Source organism: Mytilus californianus, unplaced genomic scaffold (genome assembly GCF_021869535.1).
Source record: "Mytilus californianus isolate M0D057914Y unplaced genomic scaffold, xbMytCali1.0.p SCAF_1, whole genome shotgun sequence".
Classification (NCBI taxonomy): domain Eukaryota; kingdom Metazoa; phylum Mollusca; class Bivalvia; order Mytilida; family Mytilidae; genus Mytilus; species Mytilus californianus.
The window spans coordinates 41,004,617-41,020,538 of NW_026262581.1; the positions used below are offsets into that span (position 1 = coordinate 41,004,617).

The following is a 15,922-nucleotide window of genomic DNA, read 5'->3' on the forward strand; positions in this document are numbered from 1 at the left end:
CAGTCATTGGAACAGGTCAATAGTACAGTAACTGTCATCATATAAACTCAATTTCATAACAGCTGAAAACTGGGCCACTGCTTTTGATACAGCGAGATTGACAGTAAAATTAAAACTGCTACAACATGGTCTGTGGATTGGATATGCAGTAGTGAATCTACTGCAAATGGTATATAAAACAAGTAAACCTGTTATTTTAACACGATTAAAGAACATTTATAAGGGATGGGTTGGTTGGGGGTAACTTGGTCTAGCCTTGAAGAGTACAAGCAAATGTAAATACAATTTTTAAACTTTTCTTGACTGCACATGATTATTAAAGGGGCATTAGCTACGAGATATAACAAAAAATTAACATATGTTTTTTTTGTTCAATTATTTTAATGAAAGTGAAACAATCATTCGCTTTTAGCAGCCAGTTTGGTTCAATTTTGTCAAAATAAGATCAGAAACATCGCTGATGAATTATTCACTTGCAAGTGAATAATTTGACCTCATAGAATCCGTATTCATGTGACCTTCAATTTAACCCCTTAGCTAGAGATGGGTTACGCATGAATTAGGTGTGTTCAGTTATTAAAAGGAAAAGAATGTAAACATTGAAAGTGAAACAAGGGTAAATCATTTGATTGACTGATTTGATCCACAAAAACTCATTCTTATACAAGTAAAAACGATGGTTAACATAAATTTTTACCTATAATATGAAATCAAGCAGACCTAGAAAAATCCAATTGCACGACTTCACTATCTATTTATATCTATATTTATGTTTATATCTGGTTATATGACCGTCGGTAGTCTTCGTGGGTCACCTCGATGTTTAATTAGATGGCGTCTAGACTAAAATACACACGAAAAGATCATGCATATTATCGAGCCCATGCATTTTAAATTGTTTATTTTAGACTTTTTATAATTTAGATCATACGTTTTAGTATGCTATAAATCAAATATGAGAATTAGAGTCAAATCAGTGAAGATGAATTTGATTGCTAATGCCCCTGTAAATGTAATATAATGCGAATCGTGTATGGGAAGGATTTTGTTGTAAATATGTGCACAAAATATATCGAATAGTGGAGAGAGTACCAACACTGTATATAAAGAGAGCACATGTTCTCCGTGTGCAAATATGGTTCCTTTACAAAGGGATTTAAAGATAAGTTAGATGAGATTAGATAATTGTCATCAATGATGTATTTTTGTTTGTAAAAACGTGTGATTTATATAATGTGCAGATGATAATACCCTTTTTTTTAAACTTACCAAATATTCAGAAAAGGTGAAATTATGACTTCATTGCAAGTTGATAGTATATATAATCAAGGATTGCAACGGCCTCTCGGTTAACTTGAGACTAATCACGGAACGGCCCGAACAAGTTATAAAAAGACCGGCAGGCGTCCACGGTATTCTCGAACTAGGATGAAAGGTTTCATCAAACTAAATTTAAATTTAGTGTTATATTATGAGTAGCTGTGTAGACTGCACGACAATTAAATGTACTGAAGCAAATAGGAAAACTTTAAAACCGTCTTGGGGACATTCAAACTCATTAATCGAAAATAAACTGAAAACGACATGGCAAAAAAAATATATTTTCTGTAACTTGGCATATTTGTGGGGAAAAGAAAATACATGATACTTTATAGATTTGGTGCGTCTGAACCACTTTTTAGTGACATCTTTTTTGACATGAGCATTCAGTACTTACCAAACCCTTGGAATTTTTAGTCTGTCTTGAATAAATTAAACACAATTTTTATTTTTATTTTTTACAATAAATATGGAATTGATAACAAATATAAAAATAACGACTCTATTTGTCTATTTCAACAACACATATTATATGCTAATACTGCTTTGGTATGAATGATTGACAAAAAAGAACGTCATGGTAAAAACTAGTCTTAAAAATGACCAAAAGTGACTCGAAGAACGAAAGACTACGTGATATTTCCAACGATTATGTCCTTGGTGCATTTCCTATTCCCAGAACTGTCTTGTATGAACCAATACCGTACTTTCCAACTGTAATATAAAATTATTTTTATAAACTATGATACACAGTTAACCAATTAGGAGATAACGCTTTAAAAACATATTCTCTAGAAGAATTTTGAAGTTATCTTGCTATACAAATATATAAGGTGTGGATTTTGGATTTTTGAAAGGGAAACGGAATCTATAATGTAGAGCCGTAAAAGCGAGGCGAATTTTTTTTCGACGATTTTTTGCTTAAAAATAATATATTTTCACATCAAAATGACCAAAGTATGTATAATTTCAATAAATGAATTTTTAAGTTAAAAAGAATGCACATCCTGGTTTTGATCCACGTTCTATAACAAGATGCACCTGGATGACATAATCCATCACATGTCATCTGAGTATAATTATCTTGAAACAAGTGTACTATCAATAACCTTGATTATCTAAATGTCAAAAGAATTTACTTTAAAATACTGCAGATTATTCTATTTTTTGTTTATTGTTTGGCAAATCATACTTGTGATTTTGACATAAAAAAAGTTAACTCGTTTATCATTGAACTCTACTATAAGTAACTTCAAAGAGCAGTTCAGGTCACCATTCCTTTGTTTCATACTGAATTACGCTCACAAAAAATCGATAAAATTTGAAAAAAATCCTTCATGTCATATCTAGCGCAAAGTGGACTTATGTTTACCTTTAAAAGTCTTCTAAATGCATTATGAATAATAACGTAGTTATACCAATAATGTCAAAGAAATGTCCCGCGGTTTACAAATATTTCCAAGAATAGTCGTTGATTAATTCAATAATCGCTTACATCCACGTCATTTGAACTCTGGTGGATATTAGTCTCTTTGGCAATCACACCACACACATATATATATATATCATAAAAACCTAGATCTGGAACTAAAACTTACAATTTGTTGGTTTTGGTGGTTCTATCAACCAGTATCTGAATCCTTCCTTTGCTCTTTCGCTGTAAGAATTTCGGAGGAAATTTTTATTAATACCTCTTTTTGGTTTCATCTGCATGAAGTCTGCTCCTCCAAGACCTACAAGTGAAGATCAAATATTCATAAAAAATAACTATTTGTAGATTAGTTTGTAATAATAACCTCAAATAAATTACGTTTAAAATAATTTTGCAATACAGCTATAATGAGCCATGCCACAGTGCCACTATTTGTAAAATGTAGGTCCAGATAGTTTTTTTAATCGACGATTTATGTCATGCGTTTTCAGTTTATTTATTATTCAAAGTTCAATTTTGCATTTTGGGTCCTCAATGCTCTTCAACTTCGTACGTTATTTGGTTATTTAAACTTTTTTGGTTCGAGCGTCACTGATGAGTTGTTTGTAGAAGAAACGCGCGTCTGGCGTACAAAATTTGAATCCTGGTATATATGATGAGTTTATTTCCAACCACTGCAAAGAAAGTTAAGCTATTGAAGTGTTTGGACATTCTGTTGAAGACGTTTAGATTAGGTTTTCCAACTGCAGAAGATGCATTCTGGATTCAAATCATACGACCAAAAGCAATATTGGATATTCCAAAATATGAAAGCCTTTTTTAAACAAGAAACCTGTTGAAACGTGTGAGCACTCAAGTTAAAGTTTGAAAAGGTGCACTGTATCTAAACTCACAGGGCTAAAAATATCAAACTTCGCCAACACTCAAGGAGTTATAATTTAATAAAACATTTTGATTTTTCCTGAAGTCTAGTCAGGAACTAATTTGGCTGATTTGAAAATTTTCAACTGCACAACTCATATCTTTAATTCTCCAAAATTTCAGACCATTTCTTATAAGAAACCAGTGGATTTTATTTGCAAACATGCTTTGATAAAAAATAAGAGACATTGAAGAATGTTTTTGTAAAACGATTACTTTGACATGCGATTTTTGTTGTTGTTACTTTTTTCGTTGTTTAAACGTTTATTATTCGATTTTTTTTATTCTTCGTTTTGTTTTGTTGTTTTTTGTTGTGTTGTTGCTTTGTATTGTTTAAGCTAACATGTAAACAATAAAGAGATTTTCGTGAAATTCTGCAAGCAACTAGGGCAAGCCGGGAAACCGAATATGATATATAAAAAATAAATAATAAGATTTATACTTTCCGAATATATATGTGCAAGTCTAAATTGAAAACAACGTTCAAACCTATGATTGCGTTGGATAAAAATCGCAATTTTTATACGTATGCATGCAAAACAAATTTCTTGGTAGAGTGGTTTAAATACAGCACAAACAACATTTTCCAAAAGATAAAAAAAGACTTATATGCATATATATATATATATAAACAAGTCTAAATTGAAAACAACGTTCAAACCTATGATTGCGTTGGTTAAAAACCGAAATTTTTATACGTGTGCATGTAAAACAAATTTCTTGGTATATATCATATTAAATATTCTTCAGGGTTTTTAATGTGTTTGTTCAGAAGGCAACACATATCACCGAACTAAAGTGTTTAGAGGGTCACATAGAATTTCGCAACACACTTTTTTTTTCCATTTCAATTTTTTTTTACACTATATGATATTCAATGAGATACATTAACATGTACTAATTTTTCGATGTTCATATGCAGTTTCTGGTGCTCTAGTAGCATGCAAAACTTCATAAAAATCTGAGAAACCGTCATCGTCATTTAGGTTAGGAACTATAAGGATTAGGTTGACAAGTTATGTTTACAGTACAATTCAGGAGTTGTAAATAATTTACGATGCAGGGTGCGTGGAAATATTCGCGTCGAGCATGCAATTCGAAACCTAGTAAATGTCTTTTGATCCCGTAAAGTGTCGGAATTGAACTCTCTATTTTAGCAATTAGATTTTGCCTGGTTACTAATCATGCAAATCTGTAAATAGCCGAAACTACTGAAATATTGTAAACAACGTTCTATCCAGTCGCTCACTGTTACGTACATCTTGTACACGAAAGCATACTTATGAAAACATCGTGCTTTTTTTTAGCCTAGACAAGGACGTATAACTAACACTCTAATATACGTCCTTGGCCTAGATTATAAATATTTATACTTAGTAAGATAATCCAAAAGCGATAATCAAAAAATGACTAAAAGGGAGATATGTTCGATTAAATATTAATTTAAACGGGAATTTTTATCTCGGAAAGGAGGGTGCGACCTTTTTATGGTAAAAGCACATATATATGTCTCAGTCTGGTAAAAGGAAAATACCCTATAGCGATCAAATATTTTATTACAATAAGTATGTCTTCACATAGCTATGATGCATGGTTACGCTATTTCATCATATGGGATACATTGCTTGACAAATATATAAAGCATTTACGACAGTGATTTTAATTGCATTTGAAAAAAAGTATCGACATCTGATTAGTTTCAGATTCAATCTTCAACCATGACTTAGCTTAAATATCACCTAAATTTCTCGACCTCATCAAATATCATGAAGCTTAAAATAGGCCTATTCTAGTGGCTCATCCCTACCTCTCACTACAAATGATAAGTATGATAAGTCCCCCCCCCCCCCACCCCCCACCCCCCCCCCCCCCGATCTTTAGGGTAGGGTTTGGGCTGGGTTGAACGTTTTCTAGTTTTCTAGCTCTCTCTCCCTATCAAAATAGCAGACGATGAAGAACAGAAGACTAAAAAAATCGAAAGGGAAATATATATATAAGAATATAAAACTACTCTCAGACGATGAAAGCAATTATACATGTATTCTTTCATATTTCAGCAATACTTAATTTCTATCATAATGATTTTAAAGGAGATATGAAGTATACGTAATAAGTTTAGACAGCAACCCAATTAAACAACAAACAAAACAATTTACTTCTAAAATTCAACCTACGGTCTTCTACAATGGACATGTCATTACAATATTTTAAGTTTTTAATCCTCCCAAGTCTAGCTATGATATATAGAAAAGCTGTGAATACACGTAAAAAAATATCTTAATAGCAAACAATGAATATTACTTAAAACAATGAGGAGGGTCAAGAACAAACTTCTAGTAGTCTTTATAGGAATTTATTTTTATGTGTATTTAATACTTCTGTCTGTTTTGTTATGATCGTATATTTTTGTAATCTATATTTAGTATATATATTAATTATACATGTACCTATATGTTGTAAAACATTTGGTTAATAAAGAATTGAATAGTTGTTTTGAGGTTTATTGACCATTCATACTATATATATATATGCTATATGAGAGAAAGAGAAATAAAAGAAAATTATAAATTTCAAATACGAAAATACTGTTGACATTTTAAAAGAACGGTCTCTCACAAAAGATTATGTCAATCCAGTATGTTGAGCTTTGAAGGATTAGTACGATAAGGACCTTATTTGACACCCAACATTGAACGGTATACTGCTTCATAACGTGTTTGGTAAAATTTGCTGATTTATATGCAAGGCTATTCTGAATGAATTAATCTACAAAGCGAGAACACTTTCCACTTTCATCAGCTAAGGGACGGCTAGCTTTTTTAGAAAAGCTATTACTTGTTGGTATAAATATTGATTTTGTTATCAGTAAATTAAAATCATATATATACTAAATAGTTTTGTTATACACATATGCATTTTAACGGTACAACAATCTGTCAATACCTTCATTTTGGCATTGCACAAGGTCATGTTTTTCTCTGACTGTTAATGACGTCTTTCTACTAAATCCATTGGATGTTGGATGTGTACTGATTGATATTTTAGTTCAGATACATGATTTTTTTCATTAGTTGTTATTGGCTTTGAACTAACTATCAGTAACTGCGAGTACTCTCAGATCTGTACTTAGTGTCCTTTTTGTTGTTAGGGATAAGGGATGGATAAATACCCTGCCACGTCCTGTCTGCGTTTATGTTTGATATTTTTCTGTTTTGTATCGATCTGATGAGTTAAGACTTTTTCAACTGATCTTTATAGTTTGTTCTTATGTTGTGCTGTTACACCACTGTCCCAGGTTATGGGGAGGGTTGAGCGCTCACAAACATGTTTAACCCCACCACATTCTTTATGTGCCTGTCCCAAGTCAGGAGCCTGTAGTTTAGTGGTTGTCGTTGGTTCATGTCTGTCATATTTGATTTTCGTTCATTGTTTTGTTATAAATTAGGCCGTTAGATTTCTCAATTGAATTGTTTCATATTTTTCATGTCGGAGCCTTTTACAGCCGACTATACGGTATGGGTTTTTCTCATTGTTGAAGTGAAGGCCGAACGGTTGCCTATACTTGCTTACATCCACTTTATTTGAAATTTGGTGGATATATAGTAATGTCTCATTGGCAATCATACCTTATCTCCTTATTTTTATATGTATATGAATATAACTTAAGTACTTACTCATCAAATCTTGAGCTCTAACATTTGGTCCCATTGAAACACTAGTCTGAAAAATAGAATTAATACAATAAATGATCAATATAAAACAATTTTTTTTAAAGATATATAGAATGGATTTCTCTGCGGTGTGACAAATTCAAAAATACATTAAGGCATAACATATGCATGTACTGCACTGCATTCACTGTACACAAAAATATACTTTGCAATGCCAATAGAAAATAATCTATAATTTATAAGCAATTTAGTATTTTTTCACACCATTAATTACAGAATTTGTTAAACGTTAACGTCCCGGGGTGTCGGTCATAAAACTTTACTCCCGGTACTCGGAGTACAAAAATGTGTGCTCGAAACACCAAATTTTGATTGGTTGATTTCTGAGTCTGAGTACTATAATCGTGCTCGAAATTTTTATGACCGCAAGGCCTGGTTGGCTTTTAACTCAACAGTTGTCTGATCAGAAGCACACACTTACACATTAAGTGTGTCTATATTGTTACCCGAGATACTAGTTTAACCCCGAAGCCTATTTAAATACACAGGCACTTGTCTCTGATTTTTTCCCCTATATACCTTTATATAACATTGTTATATTAAAGTATATAGGTATTTTTTTCATAGACAACAAGGACAAGTGCCTGTGTTTAAAGCATGTCCAAATGAGGCTCAGCTCAAAATAAAACCCCTTACATGTTCCATGATGTAAATGATAGTTTTGTTTTATTATAAGTCTCTCAATTTTTTTTACAACCTGTCTAAACCCCGGCGGTCAAAAGACAAGAACGCTTTTATGACGAAAACCCGTTTGTGCAGGTAAGAGAGGTTAATTCCCTGCATTGGGCTAAAATCAAAAACAATATTGAGTGATTGAGGATTGCTTTACGTACAAGGGCAAACATTACATGTATATTCAAGACGGTACCATATTTATTAGATATGAATTTATACCAAAGTATAGACCAAACGTTTGAAACATTCTCTTGAGAGATTAACGGTTGTCGAAACATACAACTTTAATATTTTTTTAAATGCTTGTTTCATCAATATCATAATATTTAAAATTTTGATTAACAAAAGGTTGTGGATGTTTTCCCTTTAATTAAATTCTTCTTTTAAATGCGGTATCATCAAAACATTTCTATTACCTTTTCTTCTCAGTGAGACCGAGGAGGTTATAGACTGTCCAACTGTTTTTGGTTTCCCTTAAGATTCTCATTTTATGACGATAGGAATCATGCAAAACTGACATATCGAACTGAAACCTAGACCATAATGCGTTTACTTACACACTATATTTCAACTTTCTAAAATATAAAACAATAAGTGTACACCGTCGTCGCTAATGGCATAGCATACTTATGTTTCGCGTTCAAAATATTCTGTACACCCAGTTTACCTTAACAGATATTCTAGATTGTGCTTAAATTTCAGCCTGATTCGATATACATATACAGTACTAGTATAAGACAATGCACGTCCTTCAACAATGAGCAAAACCCATACCGTATAGTCCGTAAAGGCCCTGGTAATAATTGAAAAAAAGAAAACCACTGGTCTGATTAATGCTATTGCCAATGAACAAGATTTATATACGACTGGTGCATTGCTGTTGTTGTTGGTGCAGCAGCAATCAACAACCATCATTGAATTACATGCTCCTTACTTGGGACACACACATGTGACGGGTATAAACTGACCAGTTTGTAAGACAATACCGAACCCCCCCCCTCCCCCCCTCTTACCTGGGCATTGGTGTAACAGAACAACATAAGACTAGACAAAGTGATGCCCCTGCACTCCACTTAGAAGTATCTGTATTATAACAAAGTCAAAGAGGGACGAAAGATACCAGAGGGACAGTCAAACTCATAGATCGAAAACAAACTGACAACGCCATGGCCAAAAATAAAAAGACAAACAGACAAATAATAGTACAGATGACACAACATAGAAAACTAAAGACTAAGCAACACGAACCCCACCAAAAACTAAGGGTGATCTCAGGTGCTCCGGAAGGGTAAGCAGATCCTGCTCTACATGTGGCACCCGTCGTGTTGCTTATGTTATTACAAATCCGGTAAATAGTCTAATTCGGTTGGTCAATGTAGGCCTTTCTTTGAGATATTATTGTGTCTGGGAGACACAAATGATGCCCCCGCAGATGCAAAGTGTTATTTTAAAATATATAAAGTTGAGCATGGGAGCACATAGGTCTATGGTTTACTGTAGGAGTTATCCGGAAACTCTATGCACCTCTTATGCGAGTATATACTCCAAAATGACAATGTTCAACTATCTCCCAAAAGAGCAAATATTAATAAAAATCAAAACCCTGACCACATGCACACCTTCAATATATGTACAAACAGCCAGCAAAGTGAAAACTTCCTAGCATTCAAACTGTAGGAGGAGTTATGTGGAATAACTATATACCCATAATGGGACGGACGGACGGACGGACAGGGGTAAAACAATATGCCCTCAACTTTTAGTTGCTGGGGGGGGGGGGGGGGGCATAAAAAATGATCAATTTGAAAAAGGCTCGGCTCATCAGATCAGCTTTAAGCACACAAAAATCCCTAACAAAATCCAATAAGCACATGCATGGTACCGATCTAAGAGTACTCGCAGTAACTGAAAGTTGTCTTTGTTGTAGTTAATTGGCTCATATGGCAAACAGAGCTTTACAATAAGGTTTATAATTAACAATATCAAGGAATATAGTTTAAATATACAATTCCTTGACAATATCACTTACTCGTTGTCTGAACTTTGACCAGTGATCCGTGTTTCCTTTTGGCTGTCGAACTGGGTCATATCTCGACCAAAACGTCATGCTGCGAACAGACATAGTATACAAGTGTTTTAAATAACACTAAAACATTAAATCAACAAACAAATAAACACAGCCATTGTCTTCCCTTATATCACTTCGTATTATGTATGACTTAAGCATAGTTACCAATGGCAATGGTGTTTATAACGTCATAGACGTGCAGTTTAAGGATTAGATAATAATAGAAACGTTTTGTACATTAAGGCGGAAATTAGTATTCTTTTAAGGTAACTTTTAATCATATTGCTAAGATATTCATGTATTTGTACATCATTGACTTTCAAATGTTTCGGTATGAATTTTCGCAATGAAGGTCAATCTAGAAAAGCGCTTCGAACGCACCAAATTTATAACGTGTTACTTTTCAACGGAACTAATCACGCTGGGGTGCTTAATAGAAAGCAAGTTGAATAACAAAAAATTAGAATTGGTCGCAATTTCTGGAACAATGATTTGATAAATCAAAGCTGGGGCAAATTGTGAAACTGGTCACAAACTATCTCTTGTAACATGTATTTAAGTTGTGAGGTTTAACATCGGAAGAAAATGTTCACCAACATTTTAAAGTGGTCAACAACTGATTTGAGCATTTCCATTCAAAGACGACGACAAATGCAAAGAAGTTTATTACATTTTATACTCATGTGGAGGGCATTTTCAGTTTTCGAAATCAATTTATCTATGGTCACTGATTACAATCATCAAAATGTTTAAAGTCCTAGTAAATCTATAATCTCGAGGTTATGTTATTTTATGAACGTGTTATGAGGGACTTTAGCAACGTATTTGTATCCGACAATCTTGTAATATTAGGGGGTCTTAAAATGCTTTTGCTCTAAGGGAAATTACTTTAAATTGCTATAAGAGTAATTACTTATAAAAATTTTTGCCCGACTGCTTATAGTGCTATAAGAGCAGACAAATGCGATATATCAACACTTTATGTGGGAAAGAAACAACATCAAACCAATATCTAAAAATATACGGCCAAGTATGACTGTTTTGTTCACTTCATTACTGTGACTTGACTGTAATTAGTGTTGCTCTCCACCTATGGCAATTCATCCAAAATTCTGACCGAATTGCAATTTGATCAAAATAAAGCATACATACAATCCTATATTTAATTTCAAATTTTATTGTAATTGTATGAAAGCTTAGTTTGGACGTTTTTATATAGCAATTCAAACTTACTACCTATCACCTCTAGCATGACAATAATAATGAAATTTGTATAAAAATTGTTAGACTGATTTTTCGTAATAGCATTGAAGTGGAATTAAAGTCTTATAGGATTGTAAGTATGCTTTATGTAATCACCTTGCACTTTCACGACTTGACTGTGGTTTTCTACAGTAGTTTGTTCAAATTTCTGACCAGTTGAACAGTTTGGTTTTATAAAACGAATTGCAATTTGGTCAGAATTTTTAATGAATTGCAATATTTGGAGAGCAACACATACAGTCAAGTCACAGTAAATCTTATTTGATTTACCTTATACATGTAATATTACGCAATTAGCTAGAAACGAAAAAAATACAAACAAAGGATTAAGACAAGAAATTGAACGTTTAAGTAATTAGACAATTGACAATGACAAATTGAATGAAATGAATGAATAGAAAACGGACTATAATTTGACACCCGAAATAAATGGAAAATTATGACTGTCACAGATTCACGAAAAGGGGTTTTACTTGACCTAAATTTAAGTACACGAATCTGCTGACGTCTTCAATAAGGTATTCTTAGCTATCCATAAATTTCCTTATAAAGTTTTTGATCTATTCGTTACAAATAATTATATGAATATGGTCAGTTTAAAAATTTGTATATATATTATCTAGAATTGTGGATTTCGTTATATTTACTCTGATGTTAAACCTCAAAACTTAAATACAAGTTATTAGAGGTAGTTTGTGACAGTGTCACCAATTGGTATGGCTAGTACTCATTCAAGAAAGAAGTGAAAGTAATATTTTAGAAATCAGATAAGCAGATTACCGATTTAAGAATCGAAATTTCTGTTACCATTCGTTTCTTGTTTATGTTAAAAACGAATGCATCGTCTTTCTTGATTTATGAACATTTTTTTCCAATCGAATTTTCTAAGATTCATAAGTTTGCAGTTTTTTAAAAAGAACAATTTAAGCGACACGTCTGCATTTTAACTTTATAAAGTAAGTGACCAATACTGTCAATCTCAGGAGTAAAGATAGGTACTTCGTTTAGCAATATGGATAGGCCACTAAGGTGGTATTTGTGCTAGTATATCTACCATTTATATTTTCTTTGCAAAACAAACATTTAAGATACCTTACTGCATTTTTAAGATATGGTGTCCAAAACAACTGAGTTATGCATCCCTATATAAAATTGTCTTTTCGTTTATTTTTTGTCTGAACTGTGTTAATTTCAATTTCCGATGAAACAAATTAATTTCCTACAGTTAATTACTTACTCGGTGGTCCTAGGTCGCTGTGTTAACTCCATATCGTATAAATGGTCCAACAACACTATAATTATTCAACTAAAACACCTCTACATTCGTTTTAGCTTCCGGTGTTCATGTATGCACACACTGGATTAAAGGGCTCGACAGTTGCTATGCGACTTGCGAGAGCTAATACATGTATATTACAATACAAACATAATCAATAGTTTGAATAATTCACTTAAGGCAACACTTAGACTTCAAATGTAAAAAAATAAAATGTTGTCATGCTTAAAAATTGCTTTCTATTTAAATTTCTTAATTAATGCTAAAATGTTTGGTAATGGGGTGAAACATTGACACGTATACTTGTAAATTTGCCAGTTCAATAACTGTATGTGATTAATTTCAATTAAAAGAAATTATCTGAACAACAAACATTGTCTTGAATAAAGCATAACACCTATTTAAATACTTGGTTAAATGCCATTCAGTTAAAATTAAATGTTCAAATATTCAATACACATTTGTTGTATATCAATGTGGTTTAATTATTGATTTCTCAAGTTCTGTCGACAATCATGTTATCAAGGGGTAAAACCAATATGATAAAGATAACCGAATTCCTTGTTTGTTGTTGAAAATCATTTTAGGTCTTCTTCTTGTAAACTGGCATATTTTTTTCAATCAATTTGAAAGCATATTTTAATGAAAGGAGAAGTAGAGCATAAGTTCATGAAACAACTATGCGTAACCAAACGGTCCTAATTTTAGTGACAGGCAAATGTCTATATTAAGCTGCAAACCACCCCTTAGTATGAGCAATTTTTTAATGAACTATCAGAAACTACAAAAACCTGCAATCATACAAAATTTGTTAAAAAAAGTAAGAGTATTTATATGTTTGGGTTAAAGTGTTCCTCGCCTCTCCTTTTCATATATTCATTTCGGCTATCTGCATGGTTTCATTTTTGTACAGCATGCTTTCTTTTCTTTTTGGAGATTTTCTATATTCTGGAAGTGCTTAAGTTGGTTGTTCGATCCGTTACTTGCAGTTGTCAAGAGTTCACTATATAGTTATCCCAAGGATTTGTATAGTGATATCTCACTATACAAATCCTTGGTTATCCATAACATTTTCAAGTGCATGTATAGCTATATGCACTATGAAAAATTGACCAATGAAAACCAGTTATTTATCGATTAATTGATTGTTATTTGCTTAGCCTGGCAAATATTTCATGCATACTCAGGACGAGTTGGACGAGACGGATGAGAAGGATATTTTCTGAACATTGATTAGAATATTTGTTAAAGAATTCTCATGACTTCGTTCGTCTGTATCACGAAGTTTTGAAAATCATGTTCATATAGAATTATTTGTAATTCAAATAGGATTCATTGTTCGTGTAAAACATGTTACCTGTTAGATAGGTGGAGAAAATTATGTAATAAATACCTATACGAATTCATTCAATTGCAATAAATCGACTTTCAATGAGACAATTTTTATTTGATTGCAACATTATCTATATATAATAACAATCATACAACAACGGTTTTTAAAGTTGCTAACTTCTACGTCTTCTTCTTCTCTGATGGAGATGTCTCAATGGTAATTACAACACGTCTTCTTATTTTTATTTCAAAATGATACGGATCTACAACTATTCACAAACATGTCCTATCCAAGTGAAAAGCGCTTTAAATTTACACATGATTCAGACGTGTTCATTGAAAACCGATCTCTCATCGCTCCCGTTTTCTGATATGGGCTCCCACGCGACATATCAGAAAACGGGAGCGATGAGAAATCAGTTTTTAATTAGATTGTTAGCAATCCAACCCATCAGTAGATTGATAGGTTGATTGTTGTTTGCTAATGAAATAAAGAAATAAAGAAACCAAAACTTGCATAATTTTAGAACTAGACAATATTAAAATATTATTCGGTATACTTAACTTTCCCGCTAATAACATCGTAAACATACTCCCCGGGACTTTTACCTTTAACATCAAAATTGACTCTGACGTTTGTTATCCTTGCTAACCCGGTCTTGGAGGCACATCCAAAATAAAGTTTCTTCTAAAGTTTCTAAAATAAAAAATATCGAGGAACAATAATTTCATATAAAAATAAGGTAATGTGATTGCCAATGAGACAACTATCCAAATGTCGTGGATGTAAGCAACTATATGTCACTGTACAACCTTCAACAATGAGCAAACCCACAAGGTACTATCATGAGTAATCTATAAAAGGCCCCGACATTATAAAATGTGAAACAATTCAAACGAGAAAACCATTGACCTGATTAATAAGAGACAAAACAAATATGACAGATAGCAAATAACGGCAACTACTAAATCAAATGATAAATACTAAAGGTTGACTGCTCTCTCACAAGCAAAAACCCCACTAACAGTAAAATATACCGACACACACCACACGCAAGGGACATGTATAACTGTATATTATAGTAACTGTAGCCTTAAATATAGCAACAGCGACCTTGAACTTTAATCTAAGTACACTGAAATGAATAAGCAATTTCTTCTTTCCTATAATTCCTATCATTGTTAGTTTCATTCAAATTAAGCAAGGGAAACTCAGGATTTCATCATGAAAGCATATATTTCAAAGTCTCTATTTTTAGTAACAGTGACCTTGAACCGATTGACATGTTGACCCCAAAATCAAGAAGCTTTGTTTTCTTCGCCATATATCTACCATTAGTTTGATACGTTTTGTTTTAGAGCTAATTTCCTAATGTTTGTAGATTAAGACTTTGGTTGGCTTGCTTGCTTTGTTTTTATAAACGTTTGCTCAAGCATTGTACGATTGACATCTGCAAACAATATAGATTGGGCGGAGTTAAACCTTGCTAACATTGTCTTGTAATGTTTACATGTACAATTTGGTGTTCCTAACATCCAGGATAACATCCAATCAAATGTAAGTATAATGTATACAGGTTTAACTCCACATATTTTATATTGTTTGCAGATGTCAATCTTAATTAAAATGCTTGAGCAAACCTTAATACAAACCAAGCAAGCAAGCCAACCAAAGTCTTAATCTTCAAGCATTAGGAAATTAGCTCTAATTGAGTAAAGTAAACTCAAGATTTCACCTAGAAATCATTTGTTCCGGACGGACAGACGGCGGACAAATCGATGATTATATGCTTAGGTACTTTTTTCGGGTAGCATAACAATGAAATCATAAGATTTATATACAAGCAATTATTAAACCAGTTCTTATTACCTAGAAAAAAGAAAGCCCAACTTATTCGCTAATT

At 32.6% G+C, this 15,922-nt stretch overlaps 1 protein-coding gene across 1 annotated transcript; it reads right to left on the reverse strand.

Annotated features, from left to right (window-relative positions):
- Positions 1–1,759: 1,759 nt before the first annotated feature.
- LOC127703132 (uncharacterized) lies at positions 1,760–12,841 on the reverse strand. The gene is made up of 5 exons (XM_052207601.1): positions 12,648–12,841; positions 10,109–10,187; positions 7,348–7,393; positions 2,919–3,053; positions 1,760–2,034 (listed from the first exon to the last, which is right to left on the reverse strand). Exons 1-5 carry the CDS (start codon positions 12,677–12,679, stop codon positions 1,970–1,972), a joined length of 357 nt encoding a protein of 118 aa, XP_052063561.1. The 5' UTR covers positions 12,680–12,841; the 3' UTR covers positions 1,760–1,969.
- Positions 12,842–15,922: the final 3,081 nt, after the last annotated feature.

Excerpts from the sequence above, each read along its gene's own strand:
- LOC127703132 (XM_052207601.1), bottom strand. The coding sequence starts at position 12,679 with ATGGAGTTAACACAGCGACCTAGGACCACCGA. Across the intron at positions 10,188-12,647 it reads CAGCGACCTAGGACCACCGA|CATGACGTTTTGGTCGAGAT; the intron begins GTAAGTAATTAA and ends GTCTGTTCGCAG. Across the intron at positions 7,394-10,108 it reads GGTCAAAGTTCAGACAACGA|ACTAGTGTTTCAATGGGACC; the intron begins GTAAGTGATATT and ends TCTATTTTTCAG.